We start from the raw sequence: 27,183 nt of genomic DNA on the forward strand, positions 1-27,183 counted from the left end.
GACTATAATGGCCTCAGAGATGCTTGAGAATGGACACAGGGTGTCAAACCAATCACTCCCGTGTGAGCTGCAGCACCCCCTAAAACGAGGGTGTTAAGCTCATTTTCACTGAGGGCCACATCAGCCATATGGTTGTAATTATGTAAGACTGTATAGATATAGTGACCCCATAGTGGCCGCAATAGTAATAGTGCCCCCCCATAGAGGCCCCAGTAGTAATAGTGACTCCTATAGTGGTCCCAGTAGTGAGTGACCCCCCCATTATGGCCCCAGTAGTAATAGTTTGGCAGGGGTGTAATGTTTGGCACGTGATCCTGCATTTAGGCCACACCCCTTTCCCACACAGCCACATGTCATCCCTGTAAAGCCACTCTCCTTTTTAAAAACTGCCAAAAAAACATCATAAATGTGATGCAGAGCATGCTAGACAGTTGGCTAGAAAACTAGCACGTCTTGAATAGTAAATGTGCCCCATTCAATCTTTCGTTCTGAACGCCAAAAATAAGGACTTTTACATAGAATAAATTAGCTTCCTGTTTATTACAGAATCCTCATACAAGAAAAAACAACAATCAGATTTTAAAATAATTTTATTATAATGTCTTAATGAACGCTGAGTGCATATATTAGGTATAATTACTATTTCTGATTCCTTACCTGAGGACAATAACACTGCAAAAAATTCACTTCTGTCTGTACAAAGACCCCGGTGACCGTGGAAAGGGTTTGTATTATTTGAGATTTCACTGTAGATTTCTATAATACAATATTCATGCTAAGTAGACAAACGGCATATGCTTCTGCTGCCAGATGTGAGAGTGGACTTTTATAATCCATATTCTTATGCGCAGAATCCAGTATTAGGTAGGATAATAGAATAAAGATATTCAATGCCAGTAGATGAACTGGCACCACTTATCTCAAACAATGACCTACTCAGACAGAAATATGCACAGAGCATATTGGAGAGCTGTCTCCATACTCCCAACCTTTTCAGCATAGTAGTTTCTACTCCATCCAGAGGCACAGTGGAAGTGAAATTACAACCCCCCAAAAAGTTGGGACGCTATGTAAAATGTAAATAAATGTTAAGAATAAAAAGAATGCAATGATATGGAAATCTCATATAACTATATCTCATTTACAACAGAACATATCAGAAGGCGAAAGGGAGACATATTTCTGTTTCAGTAAAAAAAATTAACACATTTAGAAATTGATGGCAGCAACACATCTCAAAAAAGTTGGGACAGGGTTAATAAAAGGCTGGAAAAGTAAGTGGTAGTAATGAAAAACAGCTGGAGAGTCGCTTTTCTACTATGATTGTGTAGAAAAAGAGTATATTAGAGAGGCAGAGTCTCTCAGAAGCAAAGATGGTCAGAGGTTCACCAACCTGTGAAACACTGTCTAAAAATTTGCCTAACCATTTCAGAAAAATGTGCCTCTAAAATTGTGAAGACTTTGAATATCCCCCCATCTACAGTATATAATACCATCAAAAGATTCAGAGAATCTGGAATAATTCATGAGCACAAGGGACCAGGCCGACGGCCAATATTGGATGCTCAAGAACTATGGGCCCTCGGGTATCACTGCATTAAAAGCAGGCATAATTCTGTAATGCAAATCACAGCCTGGGCTCAGGAATACTTCCAGAAATTATTGTCTGTGAACAGAGTTCCATCAAATGCAATCTACAAATGTGAGTCAAAGCTGTACCATGCAAAGAAGAAGCCAAATTATCAACATGATCCAGAAACACCAACGTCTTCTGTGGGCCAAAGCTCATTTAAAAGCAAAAATGAAAAAACTTATGTATTCAGATGACTCAAAATTTGAAATTATTTTGGGAAACCATGGGCGCCGTGTCCTGCGGACTCAGTAGGAGACTAATCATCCAGTTTGTTATCAGCGCACAGTTCAAAATCCTGCATCTCTGATGGTATGGGGTTGTATTAGTTCCTATGGCATGGGCGGCTTACACATCCTAAAAGGCACTATCAATGCTGAGCAGTATAGAGAGGTTTTAGAACAACATATGCCCCATCCAGACAACATCTCTTTCAGGGAAGGCCTTGCATATTTCAGCAAGACAATGCTAAGCCACATACTGCATGCACATTTGGAGCATTGTTAAACAAAAAACCGACAAAGAAGCCCCAGAACTGCTGAGCAGCTAGAATCCTACATGAGACAAGAATGGGACAACAGTCCTCTTCCAAAACTCCAGCAGTTGTTCTCCTCACGCCCCAGATGTTTACAGACTGTTGTAAAAAGAAGAGGGGGATACTACACAATGGCAGACATGGCCCTGGCCCGACTTTTGTAAGATGTGTTACTGCCATCAATTTCTAAATGAGTTAATTTCTTAAATTAAAAATGTCTCCCTTTCACCTTCTGATATGTGTTCTATATTCTATTATGAATAAAATATGGTTATATGAGATTTACACCTCCCCTCTCCATTCACTGTAAGCAGCGGCCGCTCAGTACTGAACAGCTGCTGTTTACATCGATTGATCGTCGTTCAGGATTTTAAGCATGCTGAAACTGAATGACTGGACGATTCTCGTGGAGTCATTTAGTTTCTTCATGCTTTTAGACGTGACGATAATTGCTCAAATACCTGCGGGAGTGCAGGGATTTGAGCGACCAGAATGATAATCGTCCTGTGTAAAAGGGCCTTTACTCTTTACATGCAAAGACCTGCTAATTAATAGCATTGAAGCCTATTGAGGACAGGAGATTGCCACTGAAAACCGGAGGGGAAAGCGGGCGAAGACTACCACAACTTTGTTCAGTTCTGTTAGACCGAATGGTAAGCCTGATAGGAACACACAGTGTGGCGGCATCCCTGCCCCTTCCTCCTCCAGCGTACAGATGCATTCTCCTGTTCTAGGAATGATTTCCGCAGGTCGGTCATTTTGTTGCTTGCTGCAAACTTTGAAATGTACATTTTCCAAGACTTCTAAAGCAAAACTGACATCACTGAAATTAGCCCGCCTGTCACAATACTATAGTGAGCACAAGCTAGGCTGGATTGGGGATTTAACTAGTTACCTTTAAGGATGCATTCGCACATAGCTAATTTGGTGGGGATTTTGTCCCAGATTTTGGTGCAGATCTCCAGCAGTTTTCACCCTTGCAATTGAATTAAAATCTGCAGCAAATCAGCAATGTGTTATCGCACCTTAAGGCTAGTTTTACACAGGCGATCGCGATATCGCCGTGAGAAAATCGAGCAGTTTTGTTCAAACGATTTTTGAGTGTCGGCGATGCTACTTCTTGTGAAAAAAAAATATCGCACATTGCATCGCCATCACCTGCAACTTTACTGCGTAAAAACGTTTTCACTCACTCTCGCAAAGCACGAAAATCATGATTTTATCAGAGTGAAGGCTCCTGCTCGCTTGCGCTTTTCTAGCACGTTTTTTTCACGCGATATCACTGTGTTTTTTTCACGCGATTGCTGATGGGACTTTCTAATGTTAAAAAAACATTGCAAGTTTGTGCTTTGCAATTTTTGTGCGATGCGTTTTTAACATTAGAAAGTCCCATTGACAATCGTGTGGAAAAAAAACACACAGCGACATCGCGTGAAAAAAATGCGCTAGAAAAACGCAAGTGTGCAGGAGCCCTAACACAGTTGAAAAAAAGAAAGCCAATAAGGGCGGCTTCACATGGGCGTATGTGTTTTTGGGCGCAGCTCAGCGCAACATATTTGCACTATGCATATCAGCGTATTTTACTATAATTTTTACGTTCACAAGGCATGTTCATTTGGCGCGGCAGACAAACACGCCTCAATTTAAATGGCTATTTAGCCTAATAAGTCCCAGATGGGTTCTTTTTCTCACGGAATTGTGCAGCATATTGCGCATCCAGTTGTGCATTGCTCAAGCATTTGCGCACCCCCCATAAACTTCTATGGGGAACTTTAATAATAATAATATTTATTTGTATAGCGCCAACTTATTCCGCAGCGCTTTATTGCGCAGATGCACAGGAAAATAAGGCATGTTCTACCCTTTTCCGCGCACACAAAATCTGGAAAGGTGTATGAACCCACTGACATCAATGGGTTCTCCTCTCCATGTACACACAGAAAAACGCCCGTGTGAAAGAGCCCTAAGAGCTTTATGGGGGTGGGGGGGGGGGGGGGGGTGGAATAACTGATCTTATAATGGATTATAAAACGACTTGACTAAGTTCTTAGCACATGTTGTCACTCTCTGTGCATTTCCGTAACAAATTGTTCAACATCTCTTATGTTGCCATTACAAATGCGCAAAGTTTTACAAAGAGTAGTCTGTGACCTAGCATTTCATTTTTGAAGACAAGTGTGAACATCTTCCATTGGTTCAGTGGTGACCGGTCCAGAGACTGTTATACTTGATACAATTGGGCATAGCAATCTGATTTTATACAGCTCTAGAACTCTGAATATACACAATACTTGGACTTTGTGAGATGTAGTAAGCAGCTTAACACACAATCTTAAAAAATAGCTTCCAAAAATGTCTTTGACCTAGTGCTCATGTCAGAGGAAACATGCTCAGAAAATACAGACACCTCTTCCCCTTTAAGAAAACCTATATTACTAGGGGGCATTTACTGTAAATCTGATAAGCATATTGAGCCTCCCATTAAAGGGGTTTAGCCATGACTTAAAATTGCCTCACAACCACTCCAGGACATGTGACTGCTGCAGCCAATCACTGGCTATAAAAGATCACTGCTGTGGTCAGTGATTGGCTGCAACAGTCACATGTCCTGATCAGCAGCAATCAGGAAGGTCAGAAGGGGTGGAAAGCAATCTTAAGTCGTGGAAAAACCCCTTGAACATGAATTTGTCTACAGCTCATAATTACATAATTCTTCCCCAGGATTTGCACATTTCCATTATCACAGAGATGACAGGTAGCACTCACAACACAACATAAAATATTCATAGTCCTGTTTGGAATAGAATACAAGCCATCTCTGCATTTGTTTTTCCACCACCCTTTGACAGATATATAGACGTCTGTGAGATTGCATGTCACCAGCGGCGTGTAGAAAAAGTATTATTTAATGTCGGACATATCATTATATACATATGAATCTGTCAATAAATAAGATTCTCTGAAGAGAACTGTACTTGTAGGAAACAGACGCAAATTCTTCCCTTGTCGTTTTGGCAGCACCTAAGGACTTAGCCAATTAAGAGTGTTAAGATAAGACAAGTCTGTCATTTCTAGTCCCTAATGAGACACGTGACAGAGGAAAATGCCTGCTAGATTCCCATGGAGATTGCACTGGAGAAGGATCTTCATGTTCCTCGTTGCTCTGCTGGAGTTCATGTAATTTTCACGGGTGACTTCTTGTGAGCGCAGAGTAAGCTGACATAGGGCACCCCAATAAAAGCCCACTTTTCACTTGGCCAGAATTTAATGACCGGTCCTTGCTCTGGAATTTCAGATGCAGCATCAAAGTAAGCAAAGCAGACACAGCCGAGATAAGCAGCGAGACAGATGAGAATGTGCCTGCAAGACACGGAAAACATAGTCAACTCTCCACACTGATAGAGCTCTGTATGATCCATGCAGGGCCCGATCTGCAGCTCATCGCACAGTCATTGTACAGGAGAGATTATTATGCATTTTTAGAGGAAAATATAAACTCTTTTGGTAAGTTTTAGAGAATCAATTCTTAACCTATTAAAGACCAACCGCCATAAGTATACAGCACTTGACCCTGGGCTTGAATCCCGGACAATGGTAAAAAATACAGCTCAAAATTAAAGCTCTTACAATCTCGCAGGAATAGGTTGGGTCCTCGGCTGTTAGTCATAGGTGAAGGAGTTTTTAGCTGCTTCTGCCTTCTCTCTTGCAGACTACAAAGTGCCCAATGAGTGCTATGTAGTGAATAGAGAAAGCGGAAGTGCCACTTCCACTATTCGTCCCAACGATCATTTGACCGCCGGGTGCCCCCTGTAACGGCAGAGCTGCAGGGTCCAAGCAGACTCAGATCAGCTCTGTTAGTAACTACTGTCACTACAGGGGGATGTTCTTCTCTGTAACTAGGGCTCCTATGGATGCTCCAGCTACAGTGGAAAAGTGTGAAATTAAAGCAAAAAAAAAGACAATGTGAATGACCCCCAGAGATCTTATATGATGTCATGGGGACATAGATGTTAAAAAAAGTTACAAAAATAAGTAGAAAGAAATTACAGAATAAAATTTAAAATATATATATATCTATCTATAAAGAAGAAAATTACAAATCAAAACATCCGAAACAAAATGAAGAATGCATTCCTGTACTTTATTTTAGTGTAATTCTACTAATTTTAAAAAACACACAACTATAAATTTTTTTAGCTTTTTGCCCCTAATAAAACTAAAATGTGGGGAAAAAAATCTGTGAAGAAAGATATAAAAAATAGCTCATATGTCATGAGGGAAAAAAAACACTGCAAAAATAATTTTGGTAGATAAAAAAAAAAAAAATAGGGCTGTAAAACCACCACATTGGTAAAATCCCTAGAAAGTGTCTGGTCCTTCAGGAACTAAACACTCTGGTCCTTAAGGGGTTAATTTATCACAAAACATTCCTACATAAAGAGGCTGGCACAGGGTAAGATGTGAGCTCATTAACTATTTATATTAATATTAAGCCAACGCAATAATGGATTATAGTCAGGTATAATGGTAACTGTAGCAATGTGACTACTATTAGTCAGCCATGTACATTTTCTGCTGCTACAATACATACCGGCCTGTATATCATGCATACAAAATAAGGTCTACCTATACTGATCAGCCATAACATTATTGTGTAGCCCCCCCCCCCCCCCCCTTGTGTCGCTAAAACAAGACTTTGACCCGTAGAGGCATAGACTCCACAAGACTTGTGATATCTCGCACCAAGATGTCAGCAGCAGATACATTAAAGGGGTATTCCGGTTATGGAAAGTTGCTGTCAAATGAACGCTAGTCAAAAGTTATTAAAGTTTGCAACACGGTTCTGCTTTGGATTTTGTGCCTGTAGCCCTATAAAACATTGCCTTCTCCTGGGCTTTCAGAAGTGTTGATCCATAGGTTGCCCTGGATACGACCTGTAGACATTCTCGTTCTACAGGTCGGACATGCTCAGTAGGAACTGTGAGACAACCAACAACAAACTGGAAGACCGGAGATGACAATACAGCAGGAGGATTCCTGCTGACCATGACACCGATGGCCTCGCATTTGCTCTTCACGTGCCTCAATGCGTTTTGGATGTCCTTGGCCCTGTCACTGATGGTCTTTGCCTCTCTTTGGGGATGTTCTGTCCTAGCCATCTAGCCATCATAAGTTGGTTCTTGTCAAAGTTGCTCAGGATAGTTCATCGATAGCTGATCATCTGGGGTCTGCCACTCGGGATCCCGACCGATTAGCTATTTGGGTGCCCGTAGTCAGTACCACAACACACTGTATGGGGGAATGCAGATCACTCTGACCCCTGTGTAGTGGTCAGCCTTAGTATGTGTAGACGCAGCCCTCACTGATTCTAATGAGAGCTGTGCCTGCAATAACCAGCACTGTCCAGTGGGAGTGATCTGCTTTCGCCTCATGCTTTGTGTTGTGACACTGACAGTATACTCCTGAACAGCTGAAAGGCAGACCCCAACCGATTGACAATTGATGAACTATTCTGCTTAATATATCTGACCTCTTGACAGAAGTCATTGCCACAAAATAATCTTATTCACTTCATCTGTTGGTAGTTTCAGGTTTTGGCTGATTGCTGTATATTTCTTGAAGTGATCAATTAATGACATGACTAATCTACTTACCATAAACAGTGGAGGTATGGGAAGTTAAAATGAGCCCACATTTCACAAAATGCTTTATCACTGATCCAGCAGACTAATGCCAATGTCCACCAAAAGCCGGACATAAGGCCCAACTTGTAAACTCTCATGTTGTCACACCTAGAAGAGAAATAATTAAACCATAAGGCACACATTACAGTAGTTAAAGGGAACCTGACATGTCCTCGTAGTAGAATCTGTGCAGTCTTGGGGGAGGGTTCCTTCACTGTTAGGGCTTATTCATATGGGCGTATATCAGCCGGGTTTTCATGCCCAGCCGATATACACTGCCCCCACAGCGGCGGCAGCTGCATAGACTCCTATGGGAGCCTATGACAGCTGCCGAAGAAGGGAAGTGGGAGGGAGTTTAGCAGCATGACTGCTAAACTCCCTCCCGCTTCTGTTCTCCTCTCCCCCCTTGTAATGTGAGGGGCAGGACAGGGGAGGAGCTAAGCTCTGCCACCTTCCATTGCTGGCTGCAGGCAAGGGGCTTAGCTCTGCCCCCGTCTCGCCCCCTCCCATTGCAAACAGCCAGAGAGGAGGAGAGAGTAGGTGAGCCGTCGAGGGGGAGGGGGAGGGAAGGGGGAATGTTTCCCCAGGCCCCACGGCTTGTAGCCTCGGTGTATATGCACCGGACCCTTTGCCGTTCAGACGCTTTTACGGCGCCGGCGGCACATGTAAAATGCCTGCAGCCGTGTAAGTGAGCCCTTACTTGGGAAGCCGCCACTTGGTGCATTGATCAGACTCATCTCTGCTGTCAGTGCATGCACTGTGCTCTATGTGTATTGAAAGTGCATTTAGGACTTTTTTTGTGGGGAAAAAATGCATATTTGTTTTGTACTGGGTTTTTATTTCTTTAAATTAAACTTTATTGAATTTTTTTGACACTACTTTTTAGTCCCTGGAGGGGACTTGAAGATATGTTTGTTTGATCACTAGAATAGTACACTGCATTACTTATGCAGTGCATTCTTCTAAGCCTATAACAGCAGCCTATTAGACTCCGCAGGAAGCAGGGCCTAATAGGCTGAGTTACATGGCAAACATGGGGGCCTTTGTCAGGCTTCATGAGAACCCATTGGTACTTTGTGATTGTATTGCAGGGTGCAAAAGATGACAGAAGGAGCCCTCACACCCTGTCATCTGATTACATGTTACAGTTGCTGTTGATTTTGAGATGTAAGGGGTTAAATTGCCTGGATCTGATGTTTCTCCTCTACTGTTTGTTAGAGCAGGAGCCAGACTGTCAGTTGTCGGCCTTAAAAAGATGTATGTGGCAGTTTAAAGCCCATTAGTGAGGTTAGTAAGAAGGTGTATTGTGGTCTCCAAAGGGTTAAAAAGGCTAATGATGTGTGCGGAGAATTCTGAGAAGAATGTGTATCTAGTGCAAGCAAGGCTGACGTTATAAGATGGACAGCATGAAGGATCAGACGTCACTTTTCCAGGAAATGTGAGGTCACAGGTTGGTGGACAATGACAGTGCTGAACGTGCCCCATTTATCAGCATCTGCAGCCCTGCAGTCTCATGAGCGATCCCTCTGTGTCCCGCCACACATGCTCATTACTGCTAGTCATAGTCTATAACCTGTTTTATCAGCACAGACGATACATAACGATGACATTAATAGAGAATATATTCAATTAGCATTCAGTTGCTCATTTTAAAAGCTGTAATTAATAATATAAGGAACGTGGAAGTACAGAAAAGATCAGTCAGTATTTCTGTGCGCATATATTAACATTTTCTAGTCTTTACTGCTTCTATGGAAAAACACAGTTCCATGAATGCATTTCATAACCACATCTGACCACTGTCACATTTATGTATCATCAGTGTCGTATGTAGAAGAGAGGCAGCCTCATAACAAAAATCAGAATAGGCCTTGATTATGGTGTTAGATTTTGCTACCTGGGACAGAAATTGTTTTAAAGACTTGTTTAAAGGGTCTGACATTGATTTGCAGGAATGCTGCTATCCAATAGGTGGCACTGCGGAGGTATTCTTCCATCTTCCTTATTCGTATATATTTCGCAGAGGCGCATGCATGGCCTTATAAGCCTCCTCACTCACCTCCTAGGTGTCTCTACACACCTTCTAGGTGCTCTCCTTAAGAAGAGATGATACCCTTCCCTTCTCCTACCCATGCACACATATGCTCTTTCCATGTCTCTCTGGACAATTGTCAACCTGTTAACTCATTACCACTTTGCATTCCAATACCATGTTTTTTACAGTCTTTTGCATTTTTATCACAGTGTTTTTTACATATAGTAATGTGTTACTTTTTTAACAGCACACATGGCCACCAGGGTCAGGAACACTATATTTTTTCCTTAGGGAGAGCACCTAGAAGGTGAGTGAGGAGACTTATAAGGCCATCATGCACCTCTGGGTAATATGCAAAAAAGGGAGATGAAACAATACCTCTGCAGTGCCACCTATTGGAAGACCCAATTGCAGCAATTTTGTGGCCCAGTTTGGTGCATGAATGCTAATGTTATGTCATAAAGTAATGATGCATGAGTGCAGTTCTATTTATGCCTGGTACATATACGAGGTACAAGGCATACTATATCCTAGGGGAGCATTCACTCACATGTCCAGAAAGTGCAATAGTGAAGAACCCCATTTAACTCCATTTATGTCACATGTCCAGGGATATTGCCAATACCATGTCGCCCTAGCTTTTAAAAATTCACAAAGCACATTTTGTAGGAAATGAATCTGGTTTATATGAGCATGCTCACCTCTTGAGCTCAGCAATGAGCAGAATTGTACAAGGTATTCCCAGTGTCATTAGAGATATACTGTTGATTACAGGATTAACAAATGCCAAAACCGTGGTGATTCCAGAGAGTATTCCGACAACTGCTTTAAATCTCCATCTATGACAAAAGAGAGTCAACGTTAAAATCATTGTTTAGCGAATGTTGTTACTATTTATTCTGCATAAACAACTTTCATATCCTGTTGAAACTAGGCTTTAGTGAATGCAAATTAATATTAAAAGGATTTTACTTGTCCTAATATATAGGTGACCCAGACATGGCTACACAGTGCACCCTTAGTACTTGTCCTAATATTTAGGGGACCCAGACATGGCTACACAGGGCACCCTTAGTACTTGTCCTAATATTTAGGGGACCCAGACATGGCTACACAGTGCACCCTTAGTACTTGTCCTAATATATAGGGGACCCAGACATGACTACACAGTACACCCTTAGTACTTGTCCTAATATTTAGGGGACCCAGACATGGCTACACAGGGCACCCTTAGTACATGTCCTAATATATAGGGGACCCAGACATGACTACACAGGGCACCCTTAGCACTTGTCTTAATATATAGGGACCCAGACATGGCTACACAGGGCACCCTTAGCACTTGTCTTAATATATAGGGGACCCAGACATGGCTACACAGTGCATCCTTAGTACTTGTCCTAATATATAGGGGACCCAGACATGGCTACACAGTGCACCCTAAGTACTTGTCCTAATATATAGGAGACCAGACATGGCTACACAGGGCACCCTTAGTACTTGTCCTAATGTATAGGGACCCAGACATGGCTACACAGTGTACCCTTAGTACTTGTACTAATGTATAGGGATCCAGACATGGCTACACAGTGTACCCTTAGTACTTGTCCTAATATATAGGGACCCAGACATGACTACACAGTGTACCCTTAGTACTCGTACTAATATATAGGGGACCCAGACATGACTACACAGTACACCCTTAGTACTTGTACTAATATATAGGGGACCCAGACATGACTACACAGTACACCCTTAGTACTTGTCCTAATATATAGGGGACCCAGACATGGCTACACAGTGCACCCTTAGTACTTGTCCTACTATATAGGGACCCAGACATGGCTTCACAGGGCACCCTTAGTACATGTCCTAATATATAGGGACCTATACATGGCTACACAGGGCACCCTTAGTACTTGTCCATTCCTATTGCTCTGCCATGTACCTCCTCTTCACCCTGACATGGAAACTACATGTAAGCAGCCACGCATAGATGATCGGGGCCGCATAGAATGGCATTGTGGGTCGAATGTGGCCCCGGAACACATGTTGTGTATCCCTGCTATGAGTTATTTCTGTCATATTCAGTGGGTATCCCATAAATGTGTATGGTAGAAATACTCCTTTAAGATATTACCTCATGCAGGATTTAGAGGGGGGGGGACGACTTCACTTTATTACTTTTTTAAACTCTACGGATTTAGCTTTACTAGGACTATGATGTCAGGGTGATCTGCATGTATTTCTCTGCATGTTACTTTGTATCCGAGTTCTCTTCTTTGTAACCACATGATGGATACATCATATTTAATTGTAAATAATATACAGACACAGATGACAGTAATTCTCCTTCCACACTATAAGTACAGGTCTGGACAACATGTACTCAGTATATCACATGGGGACATCTTCCATATACCGCCCTTCACTGATCTGAGGGATATAATTAATTAAACAATCACAATTTTCTACATCCTGTAGTAGAGTGTCATAATGATATGTTACTATTACAGTACAGCAACAGATGTCACTCATTCTGGTAGACCTGCTGCCATACTGGTATTACAGGGCAGTTATTTATATAAATGGCCATCATGTAATACCACATTTCCCCTGTAGTGGTCGCTGGAGAGGAAATGTATAGCTAGTCAAAAACAGTAGATATTTTGTGTGATTCGACCAGGTGGCGGCTCCTTCGCCCATCATGTGCATCTATGAGCTTTGGGCACCTATGACCCTGTCGTCAGTTCACTTCTGGCAAGTACCAACCACTGTATACTTGGAACACCCCACAATACCTGCTATTTCAGAGATGCCCTAATCCAGTCCTCTAGCAATCACAAAGTAGCCTTTGTTAAAGTCACTCAGATCCTTATTTTTGACATTTGTCTAGCTTCAAATACATCTACTTAAAGAACTGACTGTTCACTTGCTGCTTAACCCTTTCCCACCCCCTGCGGTCCTTTTTCCACTACCATTCGGCCCGTCCACCAGTTAACATTGTATACAGCTATTTCTTTCTATAGAAGAGCTGGTCTGTTTCCTAGATAACAAGCAGTAAACCAGAAGGCAGAGGAATGAATATCTGCAATATCTGCAGAATGGAGCATTTTGGAAATTAACATTTTTTGGGTGAGTGCATTGTTTTGCAAATTTGAACAATAGAAATCCCAGAGATAGGAATATACCTTTAACCCCTTAAAGACCTCCCCTTTTAAAAAAAAATTCAATCCGAGAATGAAACTTTGATCAGGGGATTTAAATGCCCCTGTCAAAACTGACAGGGGTATTTAAAGGGTTAATAGCTGCGATCAGCGTTCACGCTGATGGGAGTTGTTGTCAGTGGATGTCAGTTGAAAGAAACAGCCGGCAGCCGCATTGTATGGAGCGGGATCGGCCCCCTATCTTCCTCCATACAAGCTCTGAACACACAGGACATAAGTGGTTAAACATTATATAATCACTGTGCAAGCATGATTGATTTCAAGCTGTCTGTTATTAGTTACCAGTCTAAAGCCAGACTCCTACTGTATACTGATGAAGGACAAATATCCGGAAACAGCTGTCTGTGCATGGAGTCTGGTTTTGGTTTTAATTCCCAGTCATTGTTACAAGGCTTGTATAAGGAGTCTAACTTTGGCTTGAAGGAATGCTGCCTTCCAGTAGGTGGCACTTGTGGAGGTATTATTCCATCTCCCTTATTTGCATATTACCCAGAGGAGCATGAATGGCTTTTTGAGTCTCCTCATTCACCGTCTAGGTACTCTCCCTAAGGAGAAAAGATAGCGCTTCTGACCCCCTAGTTACCTGTCATGGCGGAAAACCCTTGGAAGGTGTCTTTTAGGAAACCACATTGCTAATGCAGACATTAGTACCCACAGGATGGCTAACTCATCCAGCATCTGTCCCAGGAAACTGAGAGTTGCATGAAAGTAAACTGACCCAATGCCTGGAGAAAAAAGAAGAAATATACAAGTGTTACTATAGGTGTGAAGCAGAAATTCCAAGTATTCCCATGCACAGAAAGTATGACTGAGTCTGCTTACAGTCTAAAATAACACTCCAGCACTCTTTGCCTATATAGTACAATAGAGACTAGGATTAAATAATTAGATTGAGGTTTGGAAAAGTCTCTTTAATCCTAGTATTACTCTTTCATATCTAAGTGAATGAAAAATGTCCCTAATGATGCTGAATCCACCCATCCACCTTATGTATTGAGTCCAATTTATGCAATGGTCTACTTTGCAAACACATGAAACCGAAAGAATGTGAATAGTTAATAACAATAGAAAAGGGAATTGTATCCTTGTGGAATTGTGGAAACAATACACAATAACTACAGGGATGAGGCGGCATCAATAAAAAAGAACACGATCTACATCACTGGCATGTCATGTGTCGTAAGTTCTTGGGTCAGCTAACTGATTCTGACAATACCCGGAACTTTAGCAGACGATGTGAAACAAATTGTTTTGCTGGACTATTACACAATACAGTCCAGGATGTAAACACTGACCCGTCCGCATGTTGTACTAATCCTAGTCCAGGCATTATGTACTCTACAGGAATGCACAGTACAGGAAGCCGATAAGAATTACTTCCCATTCACGTCATGTTTAAAAGGCACTCGGTGTCACACTTACCAACCACTACGAGCAGGGTCCATATTAAATATATCCCGCTGTTGAAGCAAGTTGCGTATTGACGGAACAGGCACATGCATATGGGTGGCAGCACAAAAAACAAAATGTTGCTGATCTATAATATAAATAAGAAAATCCAAAATCAAAGAGTGAAGCAAATAAAGGAATGTAAAGCAAATTAGGAAATAAGTATTAAAGTAGAAGCATACAGAGAATGAGTGGAATGTAGTGTCACAGTGCTGACCAGAGATGTGTGCTCTGTAGGGCAGATGTCATCATTCTTATGACTTGTAGTCAATATTGTATTACTGATTAATACATGATAATCCCATATTTCCTGGTCCTAACATACAATATTGTACGGCAGTTATGCAGCGCAGAATCGGCACAGATTATCTATGCTCAACTCATTGTTCTCAGGTTCTTAGTAATAACATGCAGGCCTGTAGTACATTTCACGTTCGCACTGCTGGCCCTGCCTGGCAGAATATAGGCTACCATAACCAAGTTATTATGTATTTGCCTACTATATTCTGTAAAGGGAGGCTGTCATATTGAACATAATGTCCTGGGTGTAGGCAGTGTTGTAGAGAGCAGGCGGAGCAGAGCAGATTGATATATAGTATTGCTGAAAAGATTCCGTATAAGGCCCAATGCACACGGACAGATTTGCATTGCGGAAATAGCTGCCATAGCATGCAATGTAAAAGTGGGTTTTCATGCCCACGAGCGGAAATCAATTGCGATTTTCTGCTCACAGAGGTAAAATCGTAGCATACTTTATTTTGAGCCGGATTGCGTGCGGACGACTTCCATTGAAGTCAATGGAAGCCGTCCAACCCGCAGCCCTCCTGCAATCATTACTGTGGAAAGGCTGTGGGATCCATGTCATCACCTAGCAACGACACGGTCACATCTGTACTGCGCATGTGCACCAGCCGGCACATCCGCAGTGCCGAAGAAAAAGCATCCAGATGGGTACGTAGGGCTCACCGTCCAAGCACTGGGTCGGATTCCGCTGCAGGATCCTGCATGTGGAATCTGACCTGGTCGTATGCATTCGACCTAACCTGTATTTTAGTCATTCTTTCTAGTCCAGTGGGCGGTCTTAACAAGAGATCGACAGCTATCTAAATTGACTGCCTACTTGACTCCTATGAATAGAAAGAGCAGAAAGGAATAAAATACATCTTATACTGAATGTTTTCCTACAAAACTATATATGAGTCTGCTCAGCTCCTGCTCTATAACATGCTGCCTGCAGATCAGATACCATGTTCTACCTGACAGGTTCCTTCTACAGTGGAACTATACTTTAAATTGATTGAGTCAGGAAGCAATCTTTGTAAATTGTAATGTAAATACTTCAAACACTTTATTTACTGTAAGGCTCGGTTCACACGGGGCGGATTTGCCGCGGAAATTAGAACATGTATGGGACCATTTGGGATGCCAAATCTTGCACAATCTAGAGGCTCAGTTACAGCAAATCTAGAGTGAAATGCCACAGGATACCATACAGAACGTGTAAGCCTCTATGCCCCCTGTATCACATCTTGTATCCAAGCTAGAGGAGGTACAACAGGGTACTAGAGCCACCATGCCCACCTGTATCACATCTTGTATCCAAGCTAGAGGCAGTACAACAGGGTACTAGAGCCTCCATGCCTGCCTGTATCACATCTTGTATCCAAGCTAGAGGCAGTACAACAGGGTACTAGAGCCTCCATGCCTGCCTGTATCACATCTTGTATCCAGGCTAGAGGAGGTACAACAGGGTACTGGAGCCTCCATGCCCACCCGTATCACATCTTGTATCCAAGCTGGAGGCGGTACAACAGGGTACTGGAGCCTCCATGCCCACCCGTATCACATCTTGTATCCAAGCTGGAGGCGGTACAACAGGGTACTAGAGCCTCTCTTCAAGGGGTCAGTTTTTTGCAATAAATTCTCCTTTTGCTCGGATATTGTAATCACTATCTTATATCAATATTACAATCACACAGAGAAAATTTATGCCATTCCGACAACTCCTTCAAGGAAGTGTTTTTTTTCTTCTTCTTCTAACAATAAGTGTATTAGCACCCACTGTATACTGTTTATGGTTTGGTGTTTTAGTCCTCTATGGCGTTTGTAACCATGTATATTCAGCTATTTTGTATTGATTTAATAATGTTTTATGCATGTGAATAAGCATGGTAATGTATGAAAAACCCTTCTTGTGATAAACCAAACAGTAAATAACGGAGGATTCTTAATACATCCAATCTGAGGATCTTTCCATAACAAGAATGCAGAGTAATCACAACACAAAGCCGCCTGCAGACGGGCGGAAATTCCGCGGCGGGATTTCCGCCGCTGGAAGCCTGCATAGGATTGCATTAACAAACGCAATTCTATGCAGACGGCCGGGGCATGCTCTATTTCCAGAGCCCCGCACAGAAACATCACTCACCGGCCGCCGGCTCCGCTCTGCGCATGCGCCGCCAGCCGGCACATGAAAGAGCCGGGGCCGCAGGAACAGGTGAGTACGCGCTGCTCTCTGCAGGTGCTCGGGTCCGCCCCCCTCCCCCCCGCGCGCGAGAATTCTCGCTGCCGGATCCGACCCGGCCGTCTGCAGGCGGCCTTAGAGAAAAGAGACTGATTATTAACATTACCTGAGGCTAACCGGGCAGGAAGGGGAGTGTTTGCATTGCTATCAATTGTGTGCTATCTGATATAAAGCCAAACTTAAAACAAGATGTAACTCCTGTGGCTTTGGCAACAGAGAACACAAGGAGCTGAACACTTTGTTCACTTTGCCCATGTGATTATTTTATTTACATCATGTGGGCATATACTGTATGTTCAGAAGTGTTTGGTACAATATACTATTACAGAACAATACAAGGTAAGGCGTAGACCATGTTCACAATAATCAAAAGTGGCGAATCAGACAACAGCTGATGATGGATCCTTTTTGTTGCAGTTTTTTAAATATCTGAAGTTGTTGCGAGTTTTTCAATCTCGTTTCTCTCCAAGGTAACTTCAGCACTCGGTGCCCTGGATGTGGTCTTGCATTTGCAGAAGGAAATTATACTTCTGGACACTAGAACAAGTAAACATTTACACATGAAGGCCCCCAGAAAAACGGGCGGATTTGTTCATGCAAAATTTGCACACGTAATACTCAGAGACTAGAACCCATTTATTTCAATGGGTATGACCACATGCGCGTATTCTTCCTGCACATTTTGGACGCAAAAAAAAACGCTTCCGTGGATCACCTAGTTGCCAGCATGCTTTATTTTCCTGCACATTTGCAGGCCCAAAGTCCCCATAGAAGTCAATGGAGATGCGCAAATGCCCACGCAATATGCCAAGAGATGCGTGAAACACTGTAATTGCGCATGAAAAAGAACACATCTGGAACTCATTAGACTAATTAGCCATTTCAATCGGTGCGTCGTGTGCAAATGAACATGCTTTGCGGGCACAAAAAGTACAGTAAAATACACTGATGCGCCCACAATAAAGCTTTGTTCATTCCACAAATATGCAGTGCTCAGGCGCGCTCACATACGCATACGCTGTATAAAGCCGGTCTAACCATTCAATTACAGAAATCAATTCACATTTTAATTACCTTGGGAAATTTTCTACCTTGACTTGGAAGCTCCACCCATGCCACAGGTAAAGGCTACTGTCCAGATATTTGGACACCTGGAACTTTCAAATCAAGTGGCCAATATTAGTGTCCCTATTATATAATCACCAACCAAGTGCTATAACACAACAGAAGGTGAAAAGCTATACTACTAAAAACATCAGGACAGTGCCAGGAACTCAGATGAAGCTGTATATCAATGTCAGAAACACACAGCACCAAAAAAGACCTGCCAAGGTGTTGCCACAAAGGGTAAAGTGTAGGAAAACTAAGAACGGTCTTACCAATTGCCGAGGAGGATGTAAATCACCGGTTGTTGAACTCCAATCTCCAAAATGTACTTATACTTATACCAAACTTATACCAAGTTTCTCTGATAATAAGCCTAACCCTGATTTTTTTTTTCCTTTGAGGGTTGAGGGGGGGAAGCTGAAAATATAAGCCCTCCCCCCAAAATAAGCCCTTGCTACACTACATGTAAAAAAAACCCAAAACAATACTCACCTAGCAGCCGGCATTCTGGTCCCTTGCGCTGGGCTGCGGCGCTGCTGCAGGCTTCCGTGTCCTCCTGCATGCTAACAGAGCAGTACTTCCTAAAGCTAATGCTCTGATTGGTTAATCAAGCGCCGCGTCAGCCAATGAAAGCCGGTGCTCGATTAACGAATCACAGCCATTCCTTGATGTAATTCAATGAATGGCTGTGATTGGTTAACCGAGCACCGGCTCTCATTGGCTGATGAGGCGCTCAATTAACAAACCAAAGCATTCGCTTGCTGGAGGTATTCAAGCCCCGCTACCAGGAAGAAATGCACTGTCGGCGTGCAGGAGGACACGGAAGCCTGCAGCAGTACCGGAGACCAACGTGAGGGACCCGAACGCCGGCTGCTAGGTGAGTATAATAAGACACCCCCGAAAATAAAATACTGTGCCTCTTTTGAGGCAAATATTATTTTAAGACCGTGTCTTATTTTTTGGGAAGCACGGTATTATGATCATACTGATGTGGCAACCAAATGTGCATGGATTTTGTTGAAAGACATTAGTTATGAGGACTTGGTATTAGACCTGACTGTCTTATTTACAATGAGCTGAAGGGTATTCTGACAAAATGGGCAAAACTGACATGGAAAAGGACTTGGGGATTTTAGTTAACTGTAAGCTTTTGCCAATGCAAATAGGATCATGGGGTGCATCAAAAGAGGTCTAGGGGTGCGTAACAAGAACACTGTTCTTCCTCTTTACAAGTCACTGGTCAGACCACACATGGAATATTGTGTGGAGTTTTGGGCATCAGTATTCAAGAAGGACATTTCAGAGCTTGAGCAGGTACAAAGGCGGGCAACTAAAGAAATAAATGGAATGAGCGGACTACAATACCCAGAGAGTTTATCAAAATTGGGATTGCTTAGCATAGAAAAAAGACGTCTGAGGGGCAATATAATAACTATGTATAAATATATCAGGGAACAATACAGGGATCTCTCCCATCATCTGTTTATACCCAGGACCATGACTGTAACAAGGGGGCGCTCTCTATGTCTAGAGGAAAGAAGGTTTCTACACAGACATAGAATGGGGTTCTTTACTGTAAGAGCAGTGAGACTATGGAACTCTCTGCCTGAGGACGTGGCGATGGCAAACTCGACAAAAGAGTTTAAGAGGGTCATGGACGCCTTTCTTGAGCGTTACAATATTACATGTTATATCACTGATTACTTCAGAAGTGTCGGTGATCCGGGGATTATTATAATTGCCAGATTGGAGTCGGAAGGAATGTTTTCCCTTCAATGACGAAAATTGGCTTCTTTCTCATTGTTTTGTTTTTTTTGCCTTTTTTGGATCATCACTAGGGGAATAATAGGCTGAACATAGTATGGTAGGGATGAGAATTTAATCAGTCTCTATGCGGTTCTGACATTGATATATAGCTTCATCTGAGTTCCGGCACTGTCCTTTCATTAATGGTTATTATTTATTGACAGAAGTACCATATTGTAGCATAATACATGTTAAGTGTTAATATTATAACGTATCACCCATTTCTGTTGCGTTATAGTTCCTGTAACTTTTGGCACAATCTGTGCCAGGGCCATCCTCTTACAGTTGGTTATATACTTCACTGTACCAGTACATGGCATAGAGGATGTAGCCTATTATTAAATGGAATTGCCCCGCCATCTAACAATCCTCTTCAAATCATCATCACAGATATTCAAACTGTAATGTAATTAATATTTTACAAATGACTATGCCATTAATATCGATCTTCATAAAATGACTAAGCACATAGCTTTAATGGTTTTACATGTCTAATGTGTTATTGTCATGATGCATTTAAAGAGACACTCAGCAATGGAATCCTGTTATAGTTGATACATATGGTGTATAATAAGGAGGAATGCAAAAGCATTACCTGCAGACAGACTCAGGGTGCGTTCACACGAGCGCATAAACGGCGCGTTTTTGCGCCCAATCGTATAAACGTGACCATCTGAGGCATTGGTTTCCAATGTATTCGTTCGCACGGGCGATTTTACGGCGCGTAAAAACAGCAACCTGAAAAAAAACCGGAACATATGCGACCGAAAAACGCGCCAACGCATATTCGATGGCTGAAAAGATAGTTTGCAAAGTAGGAACAAACGATAATACGCTTTCTAGCTCTGGTCATGATCGCCGAAAAACGTTCTTACCAGCGATTAAACGCTGCGCACGTGCGAACGTAAATACGCCTACGCTTGTGTGACCGCGCCCTTACATCCAGAAGCCATACTGTAGACTCCAATCACTCCCGCAGCTCGCAAGAATGACTCCAATAATAACCGAATGGTAGTTAACTGTAATTTAAGCAACTAACTAAACTTATGTCCAAAGTTTCTGTAAACTTCTGATTTCTAAACACACTACTAGAGACAGACTGAAAGGTCCATGAAGGTGAACTCTGCCTATGGCACAACGAAATGGGCACAAGCAAAGGGATCTGCAAAGGTCGCCTCTGCCTCTGGCACAATAGTCAAACACTAAATAAAATATTTGACTTGCTACAAATTCTAAAAAGGAGGTATAAGGAGGCATCGCAAGGAAAACGTATCTTTGCAAATGTATATAAAAAGCGCATAAGGCAGTCAGAACTCGTATAACCCACACTGCATTGCTCTGAAGCTACTGTGCTTAAATGAAACAGGATGTGCCATAAATGACTCTGAACTCTTGGCCAAAAAGACAAATATAACACAGTACCCAGGAGTAGAAAGTTGTAAAAGAAGTTCTCACTGAAGATCTGACAGTTTACATAAAATTTTCATTAAATATCTTCAAAATTGGTTTGATGTATTAACAAAAAAATCTAATGTTTTTGTCAGCTTTATTTTATATCCCTTTTAAAACATAGATACTTGTTCTCTAAAGCAGGGGTCCCCAACTCCAGTCCTCAGGGACCACCAACAGGTCATGTTTTCAGGATATCCTATGGTAAGAACCCCTGTGGCAATGTCTGAGGCACTGATGATAATTACATCACCTGTGCAACACAGAGGACATCCTGAAAACATGACCTGCTGGCGGTCCCTGAGGACTGGAGTTGGGGAACACTGCTCTAAAGTGATTCTGTCACCAGGTTCATGAAGTTTGACTTGGAGCTAAGCTCCGAGTCACAGCAGTGGGCCACGCCGATCTCTCCACACCTGCAGGATTCTGACTGATAACTCTCTCCCTATACACAATAAGGGAGAGAGCTGTCAATCTGCAGGATGTTGGTGGAGAGAAGCTGGCATGACCCGCCTCCATGGCTTGGAGCTTAGCTCCAAGTCAAACTTCATGAACCTGGTGACAGAATCCCTTCAAAAGGATTCTGTTATCAGGATCATGCTGCCCGGACCATTGGCAGCATGACCTGGAACAGGGATGCCCAGGGGCATAGCTATTAGGGGTACAGCGGTGGCAGTTGCTACTGAACCTTGGAGCCTTAGGCTGTTTGCAGACGGCCAGGTCAGATACGGCTGCGAGAATTCTCGCAGCAGGACCCGACCCGAGCACCTGCAGAGAGCAGCGTGACACTCACCTGCTCCCGCGGCCCCGGCTCTTTAATGTGCCGGCAGCCGGCGCATGCGCAGAGCGGAGCCGGCGGCCGGTGAGTGACATTTCAGAAATAGAGCATGCCGCGATTTGTTTGCCGCGCGAAATTTTGCGCGGCCAAATCACGGCCGTCTGCATAGGATTGTGTTTGTTAACGCAATCCTATGGGAGCTTCCAGGGGCGGAAATTCCTCGGGAAATCCCGTCGCGGAATTTCCGCCTGTCTGCAGGAGGCCTAAGGGAGCATAAAGGCCCCTTTATCACATAAGTATTATAAATGGCACAAATTTTCCATTGGGACCAAAGAGCTTCTAGTTACGCCTCTGGGGATGCCTGTTGCCCCATGGGTAAAACACCGCAGTACACTGCGGTAGTGGGCCAGAGCTGTCACTCTAGGAGACGTGGGCATGGAGAGGCTGGCATGGCCCACCCACGTGACTCAGTACTCACCTTCGAGTTAAGTTTCAGGATAAAACATCCACAGGGGTAATGAGCATAGCTGTCTTGGGTTCATGCTATCCATGGTCCGGGCAGCATGAAACTAATGACTGAATGCCTTTAAAGAGGTGCTGAAGAAGAAATAATGACTGTGCTCCTGTGAATGCAAATGTGTGTGTGGGTCTGGTGACAGATGAGCGTCTTATGGCCGCATTTGTGCGTCTTTAAAAAGGTCAACGGTCCCAGCCTGTGCATAGGTCTTCTAAAAGGAATCTGAACATCATAGGAATCTATGACACTCAGAGGTCATGCCAGGATACCCTCAGATTGGGAAATTTGTCCAGATTACAGACACATAAATGCAATCGGAACACGCTAGCCGGTCACTGACCCGAGAGTACATACCAATACATTTATCCCATTTGTAAAATTGCCAAAAAATGATTTAGTCCTCCAGCTGAAGGCAGTATGTGTAATGAGAGCAGAAGCTCCAAAATCACAGTGGATCAAGGTTCATTGCCAACGCAGTCTGCAGCGCTACTATTAAGAAAAACGGAAGAGAAGCAAAGGGAAAGTTTCAGTTTATTTTATTTTTTTGAAAACCCATTGAAATCAATGGAGGAAAAAGGGGGTACATTTATTATATATATCAGTTTTAATTCCGTTTCTCTGCTCAGAAAGCGGAACCTGGAGACAGAATTATGCCTCAAAGGCAAAACGCCAGTGTGGATGTAGCCTAAGCAGTGTAAAGCTGGGGGCAACGATCTTCCTGTTTCATGATAACTGCGCAGGGATGTGGCATATGGATACATCAATTAATCATCGTAAATTCTTTATTTCTATAGGCCAATATATTACTAATGAAGACGGATGATGAGATGGTCTTCGCGTAGTTCACCTGCTCCACCTACTGCTTTATTAGGGTCTACATTTTTATAAAAAATATTAATAATATTTGGGTAAGGGGGCTAAAAGGAACCAACAAGTGACCCAAGCAAACAAGTCTATACAAAGTATAGAGAGCTGCCTGTGATAGTACATGTGGCCTCACAAGCAGAGCCGTCACCGCAACCAACCAGAGCTGCTACAATCTGTTGTGTTCACGTCAGCAGAAATAGCTGCTGGATGAAATTAGGCGCCGTCTTAATTAAATGAGTTTTACAAACAAGAAATGAAACATTGTGTGGAGAAAGAAGTCAACATCCCACCAGACTTGTGCCTGTCAGACATGCTACTATATGATGCTCTATTGTGATAAGCAGTAACAATGTCTCCAAAGTGTAGGCGACTATGAGGCCGATGTCACATCTGTGGTCGGGGCCCACAGCTCCATTCTGGGAGCAGGTAAAGGGAATCCCCTGGCCGAATGGATCCGGCTTATGATGGAACTGAACAGAGACGAATGGACCCCCCATTGACTATAATGGGGTCCTTTTGGCTTCCACTCGGCTGCCCGGCATTTTACTGGAAGGAAAAGCAGCGCTATTTCTTCCGGTATTTTGTGCCGGATCTGTGAGGGAAGCTCCGAACGAAGGATCCAGCGCAAATGTGAAACCGGCCTTATTACTCAAGAATCATTTTCTGAGGAAGGCTAGGGTGCTTAATCTGCTGCTGCATATTTCTGCTGCATAGGCCAAAGGGATAGATGTGAAGTTTGGCGCAGAGTTTTCTGCATTTTTAGGGCTTCTGCAGACGATTGGATTTGCGCACATAAAATAGAGACGTGCAAAACACAAAAAATAGATCCCATTGATTTCAATGGGTTCGTTCTCATTAACGTTTTGACATTTGCGTGCAAAAAAGTAGGACCTGCTCAATTTTTCTGTGTATTTGCGCACCAAGCGCTCCATAGAAGTCTATGGGAGGTGCGCAAATACACGGTCTATTCTGGCGCAAATGTACAATACGCTGCGCAAAACCACAGGGGAAAAAACACATCTGGACCTCATTAGGCTAAATAGCCTTTTAAATCACGGCGGGAAGGATTTGAGTGTGTATGTGAACAAGTCATGAGTGCGCAAAAAATGCATTACTATGCACCAATATGCGTGTAAAATGACGCGTTCATGCACAAATACGTCGCGCTGAGGTGAACATATTTGTGCATACGGTCATCTGAAGAAGCCCTCAGGCGCATCTTGCAGAATAATTCCGCACCGTGTGAAGGCACCTTACAGGTAACCACTATGTAAAGTATTTAAGCCTGCCTTCAAATTTGCATCTGGGTTCCATCAGGGAGCAGGAAAGGGGTCTGTCTTATGATGGAGCCGAACAGCACAGAAAAGACGCCATTGACTATAATGAGGCCTGTTTGGTTTCTGCTCAGCTGCCCGGCTTTGCAGCGCTATTTCTTTCAGTATTTTATGCCGGATCTGCAATGGGGGATCCAACACAGATGTGAAGGCAGCCTAAGGCCTAATGCCCACAGCCGCCCCCCCCAGAAAGCTCATACTTACCTCCGGATCCGCTGCCCGACGTCCCGCATGACGCGCCGGTGCGCATGCGCAGTAAAGCGTGTGACGCGCCGGCAGTGTCATATGACGAAGCCGGCGGTAGGCGGGGAAGCATTTTCACGCTATCTTCCGCTGTGTTACAGTGGAAGATAGCGCGACGGACGGCTTCCATTGACTGCAATAGAAGCCGTCTGCGCGTACGCCCACGGCAAATAGAACATGCCCCGGGTGAGGACGGGTAAATTCACGCGGAGGAATTCCGCACCATGAACATTGCGCTATTAGATTCAATAGAACCTAATAGCTGCGGAAATCCGCCTGCGGGCATTAGCCCTAAGTCACAGGTCCTGGATCACAAATCTGTAATAGAAAAGGTGGTTGCAGGAGCAAACCATTAGCCGAAGTCAGGTTAATTCTTAGGCCTCCCTCATGCAGGTATTTTTTACCGCAATTAGCGTGGAGCTTTCAGCACCGCCCTAATCGCAGTATAATGCACCCATTGTTTTCAATGGGAGCTGCTCAGACAGCCGCTCGATTGCAGCGATTTTCCACCACCGCGATTTTCAAGCTGAGTCTGTTTTAATCTTGTCGTTTAACGCACCCCATCAATGATGAGGTATGCTAAACTCCGTTCCCAGCCACAGAGGAAAGTGAAAGTAAAGGCGGGGCACAGCGCCACATTTAAAATCACGGCGCCTTGCCCAATGCTTGTGTGAGGGAGGCCTTAAACCATCTCATTGTGACTGGAGCTTCAGCCCTATGACTACAGACCTAGTAAGTTTAGACACAGATGGAATATATATATACAGCGGTATATATATATATATTATAATGCGGTGCTCATTCTTTTGTCCCTCTAGATACACATTTACTAGTTGATCAGTTGGATCGACTATTAGTTGGATCAGAAGAGTGATGTGCTTGCTTCTGGCGAATGTAACAATGTGTTACTTTGTATACAGTCCTAATACATTAGAATATAAGCTGCTACTCTTTGTGATAAATCAGTACAAACGAAAACATCAGATACGATACTAAATACACAACATACAATCTACTACTAACCGTATTGTAAAACTCCGCAATAGTGGGGACAATTTTGTAATTGTCTTCACACCAGTCCACCTCGGAGCTCCCAGCCTGAAGATGATCCCATATCTTCAAGGATGCCATAGCTGGATCACTTTTGTTGTTGCTGACCAGTTATGTGACTTTTTCGGCTTTTGCAGTTCAGACCAGGAGATGACAATATTTGATTTCCTTGTACCTTGAGTTCATAAAAGACTTTATAGTTGGCCTTACAGACTTTTGACCGAACAGGCTGATGATCTACAACTAATAGGGTGATGTTCACCTGGCACCACAATTCTTCTAGTGCTTCCCTTGATCACTGCCTCTTCGCGGCTTAGAGGAACCTGTCTGTAGATGTTCTGGCTGCTTCTGCTGATCCAGCATAGATCCTACGTCTTAGTAGTCACCAAGCACAGTGAGGATCAGCCGGACTGTTATGAGGACAAGGCAGCTTCAGTGTACAGCTCGTCCCTCCTCAGTCTGTTCCTTACCATCTGCTTGATCCTGCAACTGAAGCTAATACTTAAAGGCGTCCATAAGCAGAAGATGATCCCTCCCTGTGGGTGGCACTAGTGATGCACATGAATGCATCCACGCCTCTGCCAGCTTCAGATTGTTTACATGCAGCAGCAGCAGGGTATCAGGCTGAGCCTAGATTATCATGTCTGCCAGTCACATCCGCCTCCTGTGTATATGTGTGGGGGATGTCTTCTTTGCTCAGCCGCTGCTGCCAGTCTTTAATAACCTACACATGTGGCAGCGCCAGCTAGTAATGTAAGTCATGCATCACACACAGTGCACATGAGAAGGAAAACATCCCAGGCATTGCACAACTACTTGCTGCAGGGAGGAGGATGCATCAGCAAGAGGAACCAGTTAAACCCCCTACCAGGCTGCCAGGCCTGCTGGGAGCTGTGATGACCCCCTCACCATGGTCATTCCTGCGCTCCTACCTCAAATCTGCCTCCT

At 43.4% G+C, this 27,183-nt stretch overlaps 1 protein-coding gene across 1 annotated transcript; it reads right to left on the reverse strand.

Moving 5' to 3' along the window:
- Positions 1 to 572: 572 nt before the first annotated feature.
- Positions 573 to 26,732, reverse strand: ACER2 (alkaline ceramidase 2). Its single transcript, XM_066604340.1, has 6 exons — positions 26,209 to 26,732; positions 14,534 to 14,648; positions 13,695 to 13,836; positions 10,586 to 10,723; positions 7,820 to 7,957; positions 573 to 5,525 (listed from the first exon to the last, which is right to left on the reverse strand). Exons 1-6 carry the CDS (start codon positions 26,314 to 26,316, stop codon positions 5,339 to 5,341), a joined length of 828 nt encoding a protein of 275 aa, XP_066460437.1. The 5' UTR covers positions 26,317 to 26,732; the 3' UTR covers positions 573 to 5,338.
- Between the last annotated feature and the right edge of the window lie 451 nt (positions 26,733 to 27,183).

The sequence above is a fragment of the Eleutherodactylus coqui genome, chromosome 5, assembly GCF_035609145.1.
Source record: "Eleutherodactylus coqui strain aEleCoq1 chromosome 5, aEleCoq1.hap1, whole genome shotgun sequence".
NCBI classification, from domain to species: domain Eukaryota; kingdom Metazoa; phylum Chordata; class Amphibia; order Anura; family Eleutherodactylidae; genus Eleutherodactylus; species Eleutherodactylus coqui.